The sequence below is a fragment of the Harpia harpyja genome, chromosome Z (assembly GCF_026419915.1).
Source record: "Harpia harpyja isolate bHarHar1 chromosome Z, bHarHar1 primary haplotype, whole genome shotgun sequence".
Taxonomy (NCBI): Eukaryota; Metazoa; Chordata; class Aves; order Accipitriformes; family Accipitridae; genus Harpia; species Harpia harpyja.
Window position 1 is genome coordinate 114,229,029 of NC_068969.1, and position 21,170 is coordinate 114,250,198.

General features: G+C 40.4%; 1 protein-coding gene across 4 annotated transcripts in view; it reads left to right on the plus strand.

Moving 5' to 3' along the window:
* The first annotated feature begins 287 nt into the window (after positions 1-287).
* SMAD4 (SMAD family member 4) overlaps positions 288-21,170 on the plus strand; it is a 31,115-nt gene continuing 10,232 nt past the window's right edge. For 3 of the 4 annotated variants that reach the window (XR_008233389.1, XM_052776214.1, XM_052776215.1), the window contains exons 1-9: positions 288-721; positions 10,275-10,640; positions 11,552-11,726; positions 12,142-12,171; positions 13,785-14,000; positions 15,801-15,920; positions 16,052-16,162; positions 17,991-18,041; positions 20,129-20,312. Coding sequence is in view for 3 of the 4 variants with exons in the window: in XM_052776214.1 (XP_052632174.1) it covers positions 10,392-10,640; positions 11,552-11,726; positions 12,142-12,171; positions 13,785-14,000; positions 15,801-15,920; positions 16,052-16,162; positions 17,991-18,041; positions 20,129-20,312 (1,136 nt within the window). In the remaining variant the exon portion in view is untranslated. The remainder of the gene's footprint in view (positions 722-10,274; positions 10,641-11,551; positions 11,727-12,141; positions 12,172-13,784; positions 14,001-15,800; positions 15,921-16,051; positions 16,163-17,990; positions 18,042-20,128; positions 20,313-21,170) is intronic. The other variant, XM_052776217.1, reaches the window with a different exon arrangement.

Genomic DNA, 21,170 nt, shown 5'->3' on the forward strand with positions numbered 1-21,170 from the left:
ATTTGCTGGGGTTGCATTTTTGGAGCTGTGCCTTTTTGGGGGGGGGGGGGGCCACCCTTGCGGTCCCACCAGCGCTCCTCTGCCCCACCCGGCGCTGCGCCGCCGGACGCCAACCACAAAAATAAACCCCCAACGCGCCCGCCCGCTCCGCTCTCCACCTGCCGGCGGCGCGACAACCTCGGGGCGGCGGGCGCGCAGGCGCAGTGGCGGCGGCGCTGGGCTGGAGCAGCGGCAGCGGTGGTGCGGAGGGGGGGGGGTGTCTGTTACCCGGATGTCGCGCATGCGCGCTGGCGGCTGGACGTGTCGGCGGCGGCCGCGGAGCGCGAGCGGCCGGAGTCCGCGGCAACAACAACAACAACAACAACCGCCACCGCCGCCATCAGCAACAACAACAACAAGGAGGCGGCGGGGGTGGCCCTCACACGGCAACCGGCTCCCCCCCCTCTCCTCCTGTTGAACGCCGGCCCGGCCCGGCCGCAAGCCCGGGGAGGGGAGGGAGGGCGGCCGGCCGGGCGGGGAGGGGGGGGGGGGGCGGAGGCCTGGCCCGCTCCGCCGCACCGGGGCCGGCTGAGGCGAGGGAAGGCTTCCTCCCCCCCCTCACCACCCACCACCGCCACCCCCCCGTCCTGTCACCGCCGCCGCCGCCGCCGCCCCTCCTCTCCTCACCACAGCCGCAGGCCGCGCCCGGAGAGCGGCCGCTCCGCCGCCGCCCGCGGCCCAGGTAACATCCGCTCTCGGCTCCTGCCCGCCCGCCCAGGCCGCCCGCAGCCTGCCTCCTCCTCCTCATCCTCCTCCTCCTCCTCCTCATCCTCCTCTTCCTCCTCTTCCTCCTCCCGCCCGCCTCGGGGGTGTGCCGGCTGCCGCTCCGGGGAGCCGGGGCTAAACACCCCCCCCCCCCCCCCCAACCTCCACCGGGGGGTTTCTCCTCCCCGGTTCTCCTTCCTCACCTCCCCCGCTTTCCCTGAGCGAGAAAAAAAAAAAAAAATTATATATGTATATATATCATCCCACCCCGCCCCCAAACTTTTAGTATTATTTTTTAAAAATCTCGGTGCCCTTCTCTAAAGGCCCTCCAGCCGGCCTGTCCCCAAGTTAAAACTTTCCCCCGCTGCCGTTCGTGTAGACCGCTCTCTTCGTGCTCTCTTCCTGCACGCTGGAAGATGCCCTGGGTGGTTTTGTGTGAGCCGCTTCGCGTTTAGTTCTTTGAAATCTGCCATCTTATTTGCAATAACAGGGAACGGTGCTTTTAGCTGGTTTTCAGACGGCGCGGGGCTGCTCAGCACAAAGGGTGTTAATTAAAGATTATTCCTTCTTGACTTACTGCTTTTCCTTCCCATCCCCGTTTCTGGGGGTGTGGGGTTTTGGGGAGGTTTGTGACGTGCTGCGTAGTTGAGTCTTAAGGTTTTACCACGGAAGGCTCGTTAATTTATGGGGTAATCTCGCTGTGGGTTAGGTGTGTTATTACTTAGAGCCCAAATTGTACTGCTGCAAACCCGTTGTTGTCAAACACATACGGTCGGAGTAGGATCGTGGTGTCTTTTACCACCGCTTCTCAAATTATCTTGGTTAGGAATGGTGTGCCACTGTCAACAGGCAGGAGGGATTTCAGACTCTGCGATAGCTGTCATCCTTTAAATTGTAAGAATCTTGTACTGTTTTTAGTTCGTTCAGTAATGGAGGTAATTCCGTGCAAGGTTGTTGAAATAGCTATACTGCCCTATAAAACTAAACCTGTTTTCGTACTTCAGCGTCATGATAAGTAGGCAACTTGTCCTTCTAGCCCTCCTCTTATCTTGGCCGGATTGCTACTGGAAGGAGTTTCTTCTCACTTTGCATTCATGAACCTCTTTTGATTTTCTTGTTGCATAAGCATGCTTGTTTAATATTGATATAGAAACTTTATTTCAAAGAGCTGAAGCCTAAAGAGAAGCAGTAAGTGTCTCAAACTGATTAGAATTTCTTTTTAAAGTACATGGCTCTTTACATAATGCATTCAAGCGTAGCTAACACAATAGGGATGTGAGTTTTGAGAGGTATCAACAGATTTAGTGGAGAACAAAGGTGCTGAGAGCAGATCGGTCAGTCCTGGTGAGGAGCAGCCTTCGCCGTGCTGTTGTTAAGGTCCTGCTGGAATTTTAGGACTCTGTTTTCCTATGTTGTTAACCTTGTGAAAAACTCTACTTTTGGTTGGGGCTGGAATTTTCCATGCTTGCGTTGCCCAGAGGTGATTTTTTTTTTTTTTTTTAAGCTCGAACAAATGCAGAGAACATTATCCCTGTGCAGATTACAATAAAGAACAGATGTTATCTAATACACCTATTGCTAGGGTATCGAAGCATTATGTACAAGTGAAAAATCACACCACTTCTGCCCGAACAAGGTTTGACTCTTCCTTTTATTGCTTGGCATAGCCACAATTGTTTCCTCTGTTTGTGAGGTTTTGACAAATGACTATTTGTCCTTGTTGAAGGAAGCCCTCTGCAAGAAGATGGGTCTTGCAGGATACTCTGAGGAATAGTTCAGTTCAGGTTTGCTCCGTCTTCCAACAGCAAGGACTTCTACCACCACTTGCTTTCCGAACGTGGTCTCTCCTGCCATTCCCAGGGTTTCGTCCTCTCCTTAACCCCGGGTGCTAGGATGAGGAGGGGATGACCTCTTGCTCGGTAGGACACCAAGGGTGCCCTCTCGGAGATGAGGTAGTGTGAGGTGCCTAGATCTCTCTTGTGGAAATAGATCTAGTTGTAGAGGAGTTTACTGCCTTTCCCACTTTCGTGCAGTGGTCTTCCTTCTCTGACCATACAGAAGCCTGTATTGAAAAGAGGAGTTTTTTTCAGCTGTATGCTTTCTCAAAAATAAAAAGTAGAGAGAATGAAAAATGCAACTTTCTAGGATTTAAAACGTGTGCGTATGTAGTCACATCAGCATAGTAGTGCTACCTTTTTCATTGTGTCCTGCCCCCCACACATTCAAACCCAGGGATTTGGATGTGTCTTTTACTGTTGTATTAGCTTCTTGAACGAGATTAAAAAACCCGGAACCTTGTGCAGCAGGAATGTTTGCTCCATTCACAGGATCAGTCTGTTGCATTTGTAAGTGCTTTTGAAAGCAGTTGAAGTGCACAGGTGGAAGCTGAGAGGAGTAAAGATGCTGAGAGCTGCAGTTGGGCACCTACATCAGATCAGTTTCTTCCACAGAGAAATGGCTGCTCTTTTTAACCGTGGATTTATGTTAAGATGAAAGGATTGCCACTCAGAGTTGTCTTAAAACTCTTCTGCAGCTCCTTTTATGCTGTCATGTGTCTTAAATTTTTGTAGCTACTGACAGTGAGATGAGCAGAATTGATACTGATGATTCAGATACACACACAAAAATAGTATTCTGGGGAATGTTAGCTCTTACTGTACAGAACAGTGTGAGTGTAGTACCTTCTCAGTACTCTGTCTCTTGCTCTTTAATGCTAATTGGTCTTATGTCTACAAACATTTTGTTCCTGTTCACCCTTTGGGCAAGTAGATAATAGTCTAATGTGCTGGAAAGTATCTGCAGTTTAATCACTTATTCATATCTTCATCAAATCACAAGCTGCCTTTTGTTTTATTGGTTTATGGATTTTTCTTTATCATGTTTATCATAAAACTTCTACCACTGCATTATTGAACAGCAAAACTCTGTAGTAATGTTTCAGTGGTTAAAAGCTATCAAATGTATATGCTGCTTTTCTGACATCTTTGTGTTTGTCTAATTTTGGAGGCAACAGCTTATGCAAGAGCCATTCTTGTCCTTTATTCGTGTGAAATGTTCTAGCAAGATGTCAATTTGTACGCTATTCTAATTAGCCAGTTCGTTAGCATTGCATCACTGCCTGGTATCAAAATGCTGGAAATCTGTGACTGGGATGGCTGTTACTGGTAAATCGTGCTCCCAGAGCATCAGTGACAGCTTCAAGCAAACAATTCTTATTTTTTCTTATATACATTTGTCCAAAAATTACCTTCATATCTGCAACTTGGAAATAGGTTTTTGGTCATTAGGATATTTTTTGCATTAATTCATTTCCCTCCTTGCCCCAGTATATGACTCCCCAGAATTGCAGACTGTACATCTTTGCCTTTGACATCATATGGCTCCATAGGCCTTGATCTGGCTGTGGTCTTTGTTACTGCAATATACAGTGTTTTCTTTTTTACTTGGAGGCTTGGATGTTATGAGCCTTTTTTTTTTTTTTTTTTTTTTTGAAGGCCATAGTGGTAATATTCACTTAAATCATGGCTTGTCACAAAGGATAATCTACCTGCAAATTTGCTGACTTCCTTAGACCCTTCTGCAGTATGCTACAATGGATAATGGCCAAGTTATCTTAAGATTCATAGTGTAGACAGAAATGATGTATTGTACCTGGTGAATGCCATTAGACACACTAACTTGGCTTGCGTTACCGTCTTTAGCATCCCTGTACATGTTTATAACACCAGCCCTTATACAGGCATATACCAGCACTAAAAATTCTCAGGCTTATATATTTACGTGCATCATAGAGCATTTTTGCATAACTGCTGCTAAAAGTCTGTGTTGCTATTATTTAGAATAGAATAGTTCAGGTGGAAGGCACCTTCAACAATAGTGTATTGACGATCATTTGAAATGCTCTAAGGTGACAGAGGACTGTTATCTGATCAGTTTGTAGGAAAAGATGGCAAATCTATCTCAGCCTTGCTGTTTAAAGGCTTCCTGAACCCCGAATGTGTCATCTGATACTTAGTACGTGTGAAGTCTTTTTTTCTTTGATTTTAACTTTGCAGACTGGTTGGATTTCCACCACAACTGTTTATTTTAGGCTTCTCATGCATGCGGTTGCAAATCTATTCTGCATTCTTCCTTCACTTCTGATCTGTTGGTGTATGCTGCATGTTCCCCTGCCTCCCCTGTTTGGCATGTTTATCAGTCTTCCCACCAGCATCTCTGATTGTTCAGCACCACATCTGTATTTGGAACCTCTTTTTTTTTTCTGATCTGCAAGACTGCTTCCCTTTCTCCATCAAAAGCTTTTCAAAGAGCGATTGCTGCCCTGACACCTCCAGGAACTATTTTTCCAGTTGTGCCAAGGCTGTGCTGTATTTTTTAACTTTTTTTTTTCTTTAAATACAGCACTTCACAATTCTTAGCAGCTTAGTTTTTAAAACAAAGTGTTACTTGATCACTCCTAATCACACGATTTCTCATATAATTTGTCCTGCAAATAATGAAGTCTCCAAGAGTCTCAAGTTGTCTCTTGTTTGGAAAATACCTAGTTTGCTGTGGAAACTTAACAAACACATGCTAAGAAAGTGACATGGAGGGGGTTTTGGCCTTTTGCCCATATCTTAAAGTAATTATCCAGTGGCATTTGGACTGTCACATTTTTAGACTGAGTTTCTTGGTGAATTTGATCCCTCCACAGCTGCGATTGGCTTAAACCCTACTGTAAATGAATAGGGTAGCGTATCATATCAGCGTCGGGCCTGGATTAACCGTCTTGCCCAAGCTGTTGGATTGCTGATTGCCTGGATCATATTCCTTTGGGTTATGTCCCTGACTTCCAGCTCCATCCATAACCGCCTGGTTTGTCTGTGTAAGCGTATTATTTCCCTTTCTTGTTTGGGGTTGATCGTTCTCCCCAAATTGCAAAGTGTGGCTTTTGTGGGAGGAGAGGGGGAAGATAAGTGACTTGTGAGTGTTAAAAAGTATTCATTTAAGGTTGTTCTTAGCATGTAGAAAAGAATGTGAGTTCTTTTTAAGAAATCTGGATTTGTAACTTCTCGGCAAATTTCAACCGCTTTAAAGTATTGGAAGTGGGAATTGTTTGGAGGAAGGGATTTTTCAGATAAGTTTCAAAATTTGCTTGGCTGAATGGCTAGGGGCACATTGACGGGGGTCTAGGTGAAGTCTTTGTATTTTTTTAGCAGCCCTTGCCCTTATGTCTCATTTGAGCTTCTGTACGACTGTAGTAATACCTCTGTAAAAGCAAGGACATCAAGTCCGTCTGTTTTTTCTAACTATGAAAAGGGGAAGAACTTTTTTTCTTTCTAAAACCCTTGTACCTTCTTCAGACCGTGCGTGTGAGTCTGCCTACGTCTGTGTGCATCTGCGTGCTTTTTTGATGAAGAATTTCAAATTGAAATACACCTCAGCAACTCTCGGGCCTCACGTGAGGCCTTCCAAATGATCATATCTCTTGAATGCCTAGTATGCTGCCTGAAGAGTTGCTGCAAATATTTGGAAGTCGTGGGTTTTGGCATGTAAAAGGACTTGTTCTTAAGCCGTGCTAGCTTATAATATTATCTTGCTGGTGCAGCTGAAGAGATGCTGGCAAACAAGGTGGAATATTAATTTTCTGTTCCGTAAATGCATTGATTATCCCTTTGGGTGAGATCTCATCTGCTTTTTGTACTTTGCTCAGTTTTTTCCAGTTGATCAGCAGCACCTTGCTTCCACAAACAGGAATGTTCTCCTGGAGCTCTGAGCCAGCTTTTGCAGAAGATGCTGAACATTAAACCTGGTCTCTGTTCTCTAGTCACGCTAGTAAAATGATCGCCGTTTTGAGAGAGGGAATGTAGCAGTTGATCTGAGAACAGTGGAATAGTTTGAGTTAGTATGGTACTTATTTTGCTTTCCTGCTCATGAGATAAATGTAAGTGCAATGAGGGCACTAGTGTGAGAGCTCAGTAATGTTACTTCCACGTAGCTAAGTCAATAATATATTTGAATTTAGTTATATGAGGTAGCATACTATTATAGATGCCTGTGTTTTTGGAATCTATTTCTATTGTTCAGGTAACCATTTCTGGCAGAATTATCCACAGACATGAAAATGAGGCATGTGGCACCAGTGTTGCATTTTTAATTTTAGACAGCTGCTTCATGTTTTGAATTTCATTGCACAGGCTAAAGAGATACATCACCCTTCAGCAAGGCAGCCGTGGGGAAGTAGGATGTACGGAAGAATTATGGTATTTGTTCAAGTCTGCATCAGTCTTGAATGAAGAGTTTCAATTAATGGTTCTCTGAGATAGCAGTGGGTTCGCTACAGATCATCAGAGGTGTTTTTAATTACCTGGCAATCTTAACTTCTTCTGTCTTTCAGATTTATCTCCTCTTTAGAGGATCTTATTCTTGTTCCAATACTTAAGACTATTGCAGAACACTAGCTGTTGTTCACTTGTTTTGTAACATACCTGTTAATACTTAGTTATTGAAATAAATTACTTTCTATAACATAATGAGATACTTCTCTATAACTTTGTAACTTGTTAGCATTTTAGGTTAGCTTGTCCCATTTATTTTTTTTTTCTTCTGTGTTCTGCTTGCATCACACTATAGCAGAAGGGAGAGAAATACCTTTTTCTTCCTTGGTAGGTGAAGCTGAGTACTTCACTCCAAGCGCTGTTTCCTGCTGCTGCTTTTCTCTTGTTCCCTGTCTCTTCTCTCTGCCCCTTTTCCCCCAAAGCACTCTCTCGCCCATTGCTGTTTCCGTGAAATCCCTGAGTGGAGGGAAGTAAGAAGATCTTTGCTCTAAAGATTTGGCCCTACTTATTCCACCGTAAATCTAAGCTTGAGCTGTAGTGTGGGATCACCTACTTGGGCGTGCTGAGGAACAAATTCGAAGTTTCATGCTCACATCAAGTAAACGTTAAATCGCACAAGCATACTGTTGTTTTGCAGAACATCTAGCACTCCGTCTGAGGGCATGCTGGAACCTTATCTTCAAAGGCTATCTTCTAAAAATACAACGCGTTAAGATTGCATTTTGCTTTTATTTGCACACATGAAAGTAATATAGTAAGAAGGTGTTAAGGCACCTCTTGAATGTGTGACTCAGTGAAAGATAGGCTTGTAGAGCTATTTCATGAGAAACTAAATTTGTGGAACGTAAAAACTTGGCTTGTCTGCAAAATGCTTCTGGTACTTCAGAAGAAATACGTTGCAGCATTTATCAGTATGTGCCAGATTGATAGCCACTGACCTCGCCCCCTTTTTCTGGGGATCAAAATTGTGAGATTAAATACAGGATTTCTGTAGAGGGGGCTTTTAAGGGAGGCTCCTGAATTACCGTGCAGTTACGCACCAGCAGTGTGTAACAGTATTCAAAATCCTAAACAAGTGGCCTGGCTTTCAAAAGTGCTGAACAGTCAGAAGCTCCTATTGAGCGCAGTGGCAGCTGAGGGGTGACTCAACATTTCTGAAGATCATTCCACTTAAATAAGGATTTATTTGCTTGATCTTAGTCTTCTGAAAGTCAGCAAGCAAAATTCTCATTCATGGTTTTAGGGGTGTAGAAGATAGAGCTGCATGTCTAATTTTAAGCATCTATTTAAAGCTCTTTTGGCTAATGGCTTTATCAAGTCACTTATTTATGATTACTTATGCATATCAATCTGGGATGCTGTTTTATATTTAAGGAAAATGATGTTCTATTCTGTTTTAGCTGGCAAGCTTTTACGGATTTATGCGAGTGTGAGTTGCCATGGAGAATGACTGGCAGGTTAAGCTTGACTTTTAAAAGAGGCTTATTGAGTTGAAGTGCAAAAAAACCTAGCAATGAGAGAGAAACTTCTATAGCTAGGTAAAATGATCTCACTCAAACTTTTAGGTAATTGTTTTCCTTTGGGAGAAATTAGGTCCAGAAGCATCCTTACAAAAGAAGAAAACTATTGAAGATGGAGTGGGGGGCAAGGATTTGCGATGTGTTTTTTCCAAGTATACCGAAGCATGCTGTATTCAAGTTGAAATTGGAGAAAATATTAAATAGGGAAGACTTTGTTTTCTTTTATAATTGTGCTGGATTTGTGTTACAATATTCCTTGTACAAGAAGGAAAGCCATGCATTCACACTGTAATTTGTGTGATGCATTAACTTTCTAAAGTAACATCCCACTCTTATTTTTGTGCAACTCGTTTGTTTCCAATAAATAGCTGCTACTACTGTACCTCTAATAACATGGAAAATTCCAGTGCAGTAACAGGTCTTTGACTGGATGTGTTCCCCAGATAATGTGAACAAACCTTTTTTCCCTTAACTATTGAAATCAAGTCTATTTTATTTACATTGCTGAGAACAACATGTTAGTTTCAGAAGGGCTTATATTTTAAGCTTAGTCAGAAAACGTAAACGTAGTAAAATCACTTAGGTGTATTTGCTGCCAGTGTCTTAAGAAAGTCAGACCACATAGAATGGTGTTAGTGGACGACTACCTGAAGCCAGAGCTGCTTGATCGACCAAAGCAGCTCTTTGACAATAGACTACTTTTCTGTGAGTGCACAAAACCTGCTGTCCTATGTTTCTGGATAAAGCAAGATAAAGCGTAGTAATTAGCTCATTCAGAATTGAGAAAATCAGGCCAGCTCTTCTTCTAATTTGTGAATTAAAGGAAACTTCAAAAGGATGAGGTCTGCTGGCTTTGAGAAGAATGACTTCATGACCAGAAACCACTGCAGGTTCTTAGCAAATGGAGTTTAAAGGCCAAATGTGTTAGGAGGGATTTATTCCTTATCTTGTATTTAGTGTAATTAAGACAGTTCTGTCTGAGACAATTTGGAAGTGCTTTTTTAGTGACTTCAGTTGATTTGTCTTGATCCGGAAGAAGCTGGATCCAAACAACTAAAGACAAATATGCCAGTTGGGATTTTCCTGTATAAAGATACACACGATACTAATTTACATAAATATGTATTAAGCTAATGGCCAGGTACAATTTTTGCCTTTCTGATTAGTGAAGAGAAATAGAGGTAGTCTGAGGTCAGAACACGGCTGAACTGTTTGAACAGGATTATGAAATAAAGATGACAGATGATTCTGGTGTGCATTCATGCTTCTTCACTATTCAAATTTTGTTTAAATCAATGCCCCTTGATCCCCAGTCAGTATTTTCACTTGGTGTCATCCTACCAGTATAAAACATAGGAAATCATTGTCACTGTTCCTTTCCTGATTCAGAGCCTGTTCATCTAATAATCCCTACCTTTCTATATGTACATACTATGTGTACATGTATATAAACTATAATCTTTATTTAAATATTGTTACTAGGGGAAAAATATAATCTTATATCTAAAACTGTGCAAGCAGTGTCTTAAGCATGTTTTAGCTATCATGGGACAAGCAATGCAGTTTTTTCATGTGCTTTTAATATCCTGCACTTAGCTTGAAAATAAAAGAAGCAAAAAGCCACAGACTTCCTTAGAAACATGATCTGCAATTTGTTAAAAACAATTCTAATGTAGATATTTTTTCCTCCTAGGTTTTACCAAGAGACAGTACATCTAACACTTAACTTGGATCATCTCTTGTTCATCAGCTTGAAAATCATAACAGCCCCCCAAACTGACATTTGATCTGAAAGAAAAAGCTGTGACAAATGGACAATATGTCTATTACTAACACGCCAACAAGTAATGATGCTTGTCTGAGCATTGTTCACAGCTTGATGTGCCATCGACAAGGTGGAGAGAGTGAAACTTTTGCAAAACGCGCAATTGAAAGTTTAGTTAAAAAGCTAAAGGAGAAAAAAGATGAATTGGATTCTTTGATTACAGCTATAACCACAAATGGAGCTCATCCTAGCAAGTGTGTTACAATACAGAGAACGCTGGATGGGAGGCTTCAGGTTAGTACAAGTGAAAATCAGATGTTTTCCTCCTAGTGAAGCTGGAGCAAAAGTGAGTGATGCAGGATCCTAGAGTGTTGAGGAAGAGTAGCTCTTCTCTTTCATCCCCCTTCGCCCCCATTTGTAGGCATGTTTTGTGGCTGGAGCTCTGGACTGCTGCAGTAGTTGATTATTTTTTTTTTTTTCAAAAGGAGCAGAAGGCGTTGGATCAGCCGTTCTAAACGAGTGTGTGTGTGGCAGTAAAAAGCAGGGTCACGTAACAAATTCGGCTGTTTATCCTGGTATTTTCACTACAAGCTTCTGTTAGCTCTGTGTTGGTCAGCAGTGTGAAGAAAGACCTATGATCCCTTGCTAAGGTACTCCAAGGAGTCTGCACTGAGGATTTATGTTAGCCTTATAATCGTCAGTACTCAGTACCTGTATAGCTTGGGTTGCGATTTCCTTGTTCCAGGACAGATGTCATGTTTGCTGGCTAGCTTTCTGTCTACCCTAGAAGCATTTTTTTTTTTTTTTTTTTCCCAATATAATGGATTGGCATTCTTCTACTTGTAAATTCCTTATAGTGTAGCTTAGTGCCTCGTTCCTCTTCTTCTGGGGCAAAGCTCCTTCATCATCCATGGTGGGGAAGGTGACCATACATACTACATTAAGCACAAATTCTGCTTCTGCCATTATGTATCCAATATTTTTTCTTAAGAATCACAGTGTTGACTTAACTGTAGCAAAACCCTAATAGAAATTTATTTCTGTTGAGTACAGAACTTGGGTAAACTGTACACCACCTTTTTTTTCATATTTTGATGATGGAGAGAGGTTGTGTTGTTGTTTGTCCTCTTCCAGCTTTGCTCCTCGCTAAGTAAAGGGAAATGTCTTGCTACTTTCCCAATCAACTTTTGTGTCTAACTTTTTAGGTGGCTGGTCGCAAGGGATTCCCTCATGTGATTTACGCTCGTCTTTGGAGGTGGCCTGATCTTCATAAAAATGAACTCAAGCATGTTAAATATTGTCAGTATGCTTTTGACTTAAAATGTGACAGTGTCTGTGTAAATCCTTACCATTATGAGCGTGTAGTATCGCCTGGCATCGGTAAGTAGACTCTTGATTTAAAATGGAACAGTGGGAAAAATGTTTTCCTTTTGAGTGTAGAAAATACAGGCCTAAATTAGAAACATTAACTTTTAATGATCTAATTATAAATTATTCTCATATGCTCTTGTCCATCTTCTTAATGGAATTATTCTTCTACCTTTATTCCAAATTTGAAAGAACAGTTTGTGGCTTTTGTTTAAGTCTTTCTGTTGGCTTTGCACACAGTTCTTACAGTTAATGTGTTTCCTAGGAATAACTTAGCATCGAGTCTTGTGTTGTGATGGAGGGGGTATAATATGTAGAGTCTGTAGTACTAATTTGTAAAGGCTTATAAACTTAATGTTCAAATGTTGTTGAAGATCTCTGTGTATACAATCCTCCACACCCCCTTTTCTTTTTCTTCCTTTTAAAGATCTCTCAGGACTGACACTACAGAGTTCTGGTAAGTAGTTCTGTTTACTATTGCATTTCTGTGTGCACAAACTGTGTTAAACTCTTCAGTATGTACACAGTTTATTCCTGCGTATCTCCTTGGGAGGGAGTATAGAGAGCAGATGGAAATGCATTTGTCTCTCTGGTTTTGGAAAACCAGCTAAGTATCATATGAGAGGCAAGTATTAATAAATTCTTTAAATTGAGGCTTCAGCTCAGCTTGTAGGTATGTTCTGTTTTCATTGCCTGCAACTTAGAGACCCCAACAAAAAAGAAAAACAAAAACCTCACTGTTGAATGCTGCTGATTAAAAAAACCCAAACAAAACCAAACCAAAAACCAACACCCCAAAATGTGTGCACCTGTATGATATACTAATTAACTGAATTGGGAATAATAGGTGGTTATAACTTAATAAGTAGCTTAACAAGAAAATAATAGAAATTCTGTAATTAATATGCAATTGAATGAAGCAGTCTAATATTCTTGCTCTCCCTGAAACTTGAGAGAAATTGGACATTAAATGTCCAGTGAACATTATTCAGAAATCTGAGATTGTGCAGCCAGCTGGTAACTGCTTTATTTCAAAACTAATTTTTTTTTTTCCTTCCAGAAGAAATTCATAGAGAAGGAAAATTGGATAATCCAATGTTTTTAGCACATTATTAGAAGTATTCAAGCAAAAATGACTTAAACCCCAAGCAACCCAACAAACTGTTAACTTCACAAGCTTTAACTTGTGTGCTCATCTCTGCTAATTTGCGTTGTTACCTGTGTCTTCTGAAAAATGATCCTTTTGTACAGAATCAAAGTTTATTAGCCAGTAGTTAAATACATAAGTGTTTTCTTGTCGTGCTACTGTTTTTGCAGCAGGAAACAGAAAATTACTGTCAGATTTTAATATATTTAAAGCTGCTTTAAAAATGAGAATGGGAGCTAATATAGTGCAAGAGTTTTACTTGAACATGCTCAATAGGATATACAGAAATAAATTCTTGTAGTGGCGATGGTTGTAATTTCCTTACACTGTATGTGCAATATTCTGAATTAGTGGTTATGTTGTTAAATATAGAGTAGTGTTATATTGTCTTTGAATGTGAATTTGATGTTTCTAGTGAATTTGGATGGGAGTTGCTTAAAATTACTTAAGGGATGCATAAAGCTTTTTATGTGCTATGTTCGTGAATTACATTTTTCATAGGAGCTTTATGTATGTTCTTACTTGTATACTAGGAATTGCTTTGTTAGCTACTGCATTAACATTAGGCGCTTGACAAAAAGCATGTTTTTCCCTTTTATTAACCATGTCCAATCACACAGTGATGGACTAGAAAACAAAATGCTGTTGGAGTCTTCTACTGTGGGACTAAACTGCTTGTTTGATAGCAGTGAGCAAAATAAACAGTTTGTTTTTCCATCCAGTTATGCTTCGAAATTTCCTGCTGCTGATTTGGAAGTGTTTATTTGTAATTTAGAGGAGTGCTTTAGCAATGTTTATATAGGTTAAATCCTCTCCCCAGTAGTTTTAATAGCATTGTTATTGCTTGAAAGTAGCAGTGCAATTTGTAGTTAAATCCTGAAAATAGATTTGCTTTGCAAGTTTAACCGTTTGCTTCTTCGCAGCTCCATCAAGCATGTTGGTGAAAGACGAATACGTTCATGACTACGAGGGGCAGCCGTCATTGTCTTCTGCCGAAGGCCATTCAGTCCAAACCATCCAGCATCCACCAAGTAACAGGGCATCTACAGAGCCTTATAGCACCCCAGCCATGTTAGCTCCTACTGAGGCTAGCACTACCAGCACCACTAATTTTCCCAACATTCCTGTGGCTTCAACAAGTAAGATCATCGAGATTATATGAAATACTAAACTGTGAGCGTGAGAAAGCTCAAAGATAACCACTGATTTTTGCCAAAGTAGATCTTGCATTGGAACTGTGCTGCTGCCACACTACACTGATAAAGTGTGGGGCAGTGTGATCGAGGCAGTCTCGTAAGTGTTAACATAGAGGTTTTAACTTGGAGCATAATTTGAGCAACTTTTCCTGGTGACCCAGTCTTTTTTTCAATGAGACTGACACTACATGAGTGTTAAAAGACTGTTTTGGATATGCCAAAGGTTCAGTAATACGATGTTAAAACTATTGACCACTGACAAAACAGTATGGCTATTATTGGAATAATTGCTGTAGGAATGGAAGAATTTTATTGTTTTACTACAACAGCAAGTGGTACAACAAACGGATATACTGTAAGGTGGCAGTATCGAGAGGTTTTCAGACAATTCTTTAGTGTTCCACACCTGACAAGATGAGTCTTACAGTTTTAACTTGATTATTTTTATAATGGCCCACTGTACTACCAAAGTAACAGCCCCAATTAATATTTTCACGAGTCCGTTGGAATGCTGCATTGAAGTTTTTCTTACTTTTTTGTGTGTATTTGTTACAAGTGGAAGAGTCTGGTTTACCAACATCAAACCTCACTCTTCACTCCAGCAGGACAGTGAAGCGGTTATGTATGCAGTGTCCTGCAGCCCTGATGTAGGGAAACCTTGAAGTTTGGAAGGGTTTCACATACTCTTTGTCACTTTAATACCAAAGATGTGTGAATATAATGGATTTCATGTTATCAAATTTGAATTATGGTGGCACAGTGTTTTGATAATGTTCTTTAATTTTAGCTGACAACTTTTTTGCTAAAACTAATGGTGATTTTGCCAAGCTGAGATACGATGTCTGTATTTGTCTCCAGGAGAGAAAAAAGGATAGGCAGTTTAATTGTATTGCCTTTGCACAGCAGTTTGTAGTCAGTAACTTTTTTTCATCAGTGCTATAATTGTTGGGAGCCAAGTGGACAGGAAAAAAAGCTCATTTTTAGGTTTTAGTTCAAGTTTTCAATGTGTTAAAATTCTGCTAGCCACACCAGTTTGAGAGTGCAAGTGTACTTGTGAAACTGCTGGTCAGTTTAGTGTTAATGGCTGAGCTGAAGCCTTTTAAAATCAAACTCTGTTAACCTGTTCTGAAATATCTGTAGTTTTACTTTAAAGCTTAGACAATTCTTGAAATACTCATTTGGGAGAAAAAAATCCCAGCAACTTTCTCAGGAAGGAGTCCAGTGATGTATGCAGCTCTATTCAAGCACTAATTTTAAAAATAACATACTGTTCAGTATGTTTTGGAGGAATGTAAATTTAAGCGAGTGTCCTCCTTAGGAACAGTAGTTATAACATGCTGAAAATAAGCAACTTATTGGACCTACTGTTGGCCTGTTTGGATTCATACCAAATCTACTCCAGCTATGTTATTCAATAAAACCTGTGACATCTCTTCTTCTTTCCTTTCAAACTGAAAAACGAGATGTGAACAAAACAAAGATGCGGTTGATAAACAGAGTTCTCTGCATACTTCTACTCCTAACACATGAAGGGTGTCAGAATCAAAATCAGCTGATGCAGAGCATCTTGCTTCAAGTTTCCTAAGACACTCTGGTGGGTGGAAAAAAATACTGAAACCAAACTTGTAGGAACTGTGTATTGCAGTGCCCTTAGTTGGGTGTATTTTCCTACCCAGTACTGCTGAGCTCTTCTTAATTAAAATTTTGGAACGTTCATGAATAGGTAGTGTGTTCTTTTACCAGGTCAACCTACCAGTATATTGACAGGTAGCCATAGTGATGGACTCTTACAGATTGCTTCAGGGCCTCAGCCAGGAACTCAGCAGAATGGGTTTACAGCTCAGCCAGCTACTTACCATCACAGTGAGTATATACATATGTGCACTCTTCTTAGTTTTCTAAAACCAGTTTCCAAATGTTCAGGAGAAATAGAGGATTAGAAGTGAGATGCAAAAAAACTCCCTTAAAAACCAACCACTCCTTTCTTTTTCTAGATAGTACTACAACTTGGACTGGAAGTCGGACGGCAGCCTACACACCTACCATACCTCACCACCAGAATGGCCATCTTCAGCATCATCCACCTATGCATCCTGGACATTACTGTAAGTAGTGCAGATTTTCAAATCACTTTGTTTTCAATTTTGTTGAATGGTGGGGGCTCATTTGTGATTATTCTTTACCCTCAAATCCTTTTTTTTTTTTTTCTTTTTCATTATAGAACTACCGTTACTGTGTTTAGTATATTCTGACAGTTAAATGTAAGAGCTTGATGGACTTTTCTCCATTAAAGCAGCAGAGATTAGAAATTCAGATCGCTATACCATCTATATTATAGATGTCTTACTGTACCTAACAAAACCAGCATTTCCTTTCTAAACCTCTATTTTTAAAGCTTTGCAATCCAGTAGTAAATATTTCCTTTGGGGAAAAAGAAGTTGATTCAGAATGTGTTGCTTGGATATTCTTGTTTTAAAACTTGGAAGTTCCTGGCTGTTTTTATTTTCTAGAAATTCTGAAGTCATGTCTTAATGATGTAACAATCTACATTAAGCTTTGGAAGATGTGTGTCCATGTACACCAGCCTGTTTAAAAGAACTTTGTGAAAGCTCATGCAGTAAAGTACTTGTCAATAAAGTGGTCTTGCTACAACCTGATTCATGAATACATTTGGCACACAAACTTGAAAATCTTTTTCATCTACGAAATAGGACCACAACTTCTTGTTTTAAGGTACAGGAGATAGGAAGGAAAAAAAAAGTGATCAAACTTCTAGTGTAAGTGTCTAGCACAGTATATGCATCATAAGAGTATAGCGCGCACACCCCCCTCCCTCAGTTAAAGTTTTTTCTAAATTTCGTGGCAAAAAGTTTGAATGGTTCTTTATTTCCTAATATAGTACTTAACCAGATCACCTGTTTGTAGCAGTTGTTAGTGGAGGGGAGAATATACTGAGTTAATGTTAGAATGACTTTTCAGCTTGTTTCTATCAAGTGAATTATGGTTTAGATACGGTTATTAAGTTTCATTATTTTGTTCTGTTAGGATCCCACTTCATTTGTCATCTTATTTGTCAGAAATATGAGGATGTAAAGACTTTACTGGTGCTGTAGATACTGTATAAATGTTTCTCAGTACGTGTATCTTTCCATAATTAATAGTTGTAACTGGCTGGTGATAACCACATAGAGCTTTTCTTGGCTGCTGCCTCTTCTCACTTCAGAAAGCCGCATGTTTTGACACCTACCAACATTGTGCCTGTTTTGACATCTTGTTGCAAAAGCTGCTGTTACTTATAATACTATGTTTTAAGTCTTTCCTTCTTGTTCTCTGCTGCCTGTAAGGGACCTAGTTAGTTTATAAAAGTGGAGAGAATAAACTGACCGATACAAAGACTGTATTCAGTATTTATTCCTTTAGAAAATGAGTTCTCTAGGGCTTTTTTCAGTCTTCAGGGAGTGTTTCTTATGGTCAAGTTCACAGCATGCTGGGCAACTTGTTCTGTGATTGATGAAACTAAGAAAGTGTGGTTTCTGACAGATTTATATCACATGCCTCTCTACAATGATTCTCACCTTGCTCAACGTGGGGCAGATGTGAAGCCTAAGTCCTATTTCTATTACATCTCCATGCTACATCTGGTTTCTGCTCTCTCCTGGAGCTGGGTCTGGCTTGAGCAGCATGCAGCCTTTCTTCCTGGGATACTAATGGAGCTCTTTGCTCTACTCAACTTCTGAATTTTTAGGAGACCTCTAAGAGTGTAATTCTTCTGTAGGCATTTTTCTCCCCTGTCAGATTTGGCCAATTGATTCAGAAATTACTGGGATTTATAACATCTGGCATCCTCACAAGTCTTTTTTCATAGGAAAACAAGTTAAGAAAGAAAACCTTATTTTTCCTTGTGTAAAACAAATTGCATGTTTTCTTTTAAAGGGCCAGTTCACAATGAACTTGCATTCCAGCCTCCTATATCAAATCATCCTGGTGAGTAAAATCTAACATGTAGTGCTAATATTGTGGAAGCTAATAACTTTCTGTTTTGAGTCTGGTTTTTTGTTTTTTTTTTTGGTATCAAGTACTCTGAAATTTGTGAGATATATATTCAAAAGGGGAGGAAAGGAGGAGAGGAACTATTTTGTGTCTTAGAATGGTGACATAGGCTGCAAACGGAATTTAATTTACATGTCTAAGTAAAAAATTGCAATCCTCAAACCCACACTGAGCTGGTGCCTACCCTAGAGGTGTCTGAACTCTGTCCTCGATCCTAAACTTTGCAGGGTGCCTGAAGCTGTACTTTTGCCTGCTTTTAGAAACATCATGGACTTTAGGTCATGCCAAAGCCCTCTTGGATCTATAGTCTAGAAGTCCACCATCACAGCCAGATACCCTGAAAGATACGTATTGCCCTCCTTAGCATTTTGGTGCTAAAGTTTCTTTTGGACCTTTGCTTAGAAGCTTGCTCTTTCCAAGAGTCTTCATGAATGGTAGTGGTTCATGGAACCAAGGAGGTCTTGTCTTGCGGTACAAGTTAGCTCTGTTGCAGGTGCAAGGTGGTATTCCATTTTTAACAACAGCAAGCAAAGCTGTTGCCTGCACAGGGAGAGCTGCATAGTTGAAAAACCTAAAAGTTTAACTCGTTTATTCATTGGTCAGTGACTAAATCAGTACCAGAAATGAAAGTGTTGATAATTGCTGGCTGAACTTAACTGTAGCTAAATTGTATTTCATCTTATTTAGTATGTCTCTTTCACTCTATTGATTCACCTATTGATTTCATCCTATTCAGTCCTCAGAGACTTGAGTATTTATTTGAAGATAAAACAAATGAAAGGAATTCAGGCACCTTGGTTTATTCTAATAAAACCAGAGCAACAGTTTAGGACAAGTAGGTGTGCTGTTGGGTGCTGCTGTTTGTAATGGATGAGTACCACTTAGGGCACTGGGAGAGCTCTTTTTCCTGTTGGCTTATCAGGCTGCTGTGTTTAGGTCCCATCACATTAGCTCTTCTGCTTCCCCTATTTTGAGTACACTGTAGCACTGATTTTCTTTGCCCTCCCCAACAAGCTGCTTAAGTGCCGGCTGTGTTAACCTTTTGTGGAAATGGGCCCTTATAGTCAGCAAAGGTGCCGAGTCCCCGAGATCCCCAGTGACTTCAGCTTATGGCAACTTCAGGTTTTAATGTGTCTGAAGAGAGAAACTCTAACACTTAAAAGCACACACAACAAACCGTGCAGAAGGCTTGACAAGCCATTTGCTCCCAGGTGGCACACAAGCAGTAGATACACATACACAAAATCACTTTGAGTGCTTTGTCAGGTTTCCTCGCTTACTTGAGTGCGTTTCAGTAGCGGAGTCAGAGTTTCCTTTCCTCACATGGTAGTTTCTTCCAAGTATCATCTTTCCTTTGTAGCCAGTTTTTCTTTTTAAAATAGTATGAGTTAAAAGGCACCTCTCTGCTATTAAAACATGCCATTTTGTTCTGCTCCCTCGCTTAATGCTTCCTTGTTTTATCCCATGCCTGATTTTCCTGTGTGCAGACAAGATCAGTATGTCATCTTTGATGTTTCTCCCCCATTGCCCTGCTTTCCAAATCCAGTTTACTTTGCAGGGAGGAAAGAGAAAACTGACTTCACCTAGGAAGTAGTTACTTATCTTAAGCCAGGTCTGTTTGAGAGTTAGTTCCAATCAGCCTAGCCATGAATAGGCATGTATGTATTACTACTTTATGCTAAAGGAAGACAAAATCAAGCTATAGTCATAAGGTGCAGGAATGCAGATGGCTTACAAAATCTAGCTGGCATTATAAACTGTGCAAGGACTTGTAAGATCTTAACTACAAAAAACCCTAGCATTGACATGTGCTTAAATAAAAATGACAAGCCCATGTTGGTTGCAGTACGTAGTATTTTTCTGTGCTAGCAGACATCTTTGTCTATCTGAACTTGCTTATGTGAATGTGCACTCTTACTCTGAATGACAAATGCAGTTGCAGAAGGCTTAATTGATTGTCTGAAATGGGCTTATAGGGGGTTTTTGTGCCTTTCAGTCAGTTAATTGTATATATTCTTTAGCTCCAGAATATTGGTGTTCAATCGCATATTTTGAAATGGATGTGCAAGTTGGGGAAACATTTAAGGTCCCTTCAAGCTGTCCAATTGTTACTGTTGATGGATATGTGGATCCTTCTGGAGGAGACCGTTTTTGCCTGGGCCAGCTTTCCAACGTGCATAGAACAGAAGCCATTGAGAGAGCAAGGTATTCTGCAGATCCCAAAAGCTCCAGCTGTCTGTGGTATTTGATAATATTTTGGTTTGCCTTCAGTGTGTGCCTCCCTTTTGAAATTACAAGGACGGTATGTTTCTTTTAACTGAATTAACTATAGCAGAGTATATCTTTCTAGGCCACTACTGTAATGCATTCAAAATGTGAACTGTGTGACAAAGACCTTCGGTGCTTTGCAATAGCGCGTTGCTTTTCATTGCTTTCAAAGGCTGTGCCTTCAAGGATAAAATTAGCAACTCGTGCCATTATGTATGCAAGCTGAATATTAGCTCTCCGCACCACAGAGTGATGTGAGAATAACTGCAATATATAGATTTGTCAAAGGAGCAAAGGAAGGTTGATAGAGAGCTAGTTGGATTTTCATTCATTCTCACCATGCATGTGCTAGGCTTTGATGTGGAAGCATAGAGAACCGAAGCAATCTCGCAACTTTTTTTCCTCTTTGAAACGAAAAGGAAATGATTCCATGTCTTCAGAAATGTCGCATTGTGACAATCAAAATGCTAGATTGCTGTAATGTGATCCAAACCAACATACAGTTCTGCATTTAAAATGTGGCTTTGTATATGTACTTGAGTGACTTTCTATACTAGCATACTTGTGGGATTTTACACTTTCGAACAGAACTGAATGCATTTGCTCTGTGTTGTCAGTGAGTGTGGTAGTTGCTACTTGAATATCATTGCTTCTATGTTCTCTGTTTCCAGTAGATCTTTACATGGTATTACAGATGGTTTCTTACTTTACAGATTTTGTGTAACTATATACTAGCTTATACCCAAGATAATAACTACGATTTCAAGTCCTTGTATGAGTGGAGTGTAAATTAAG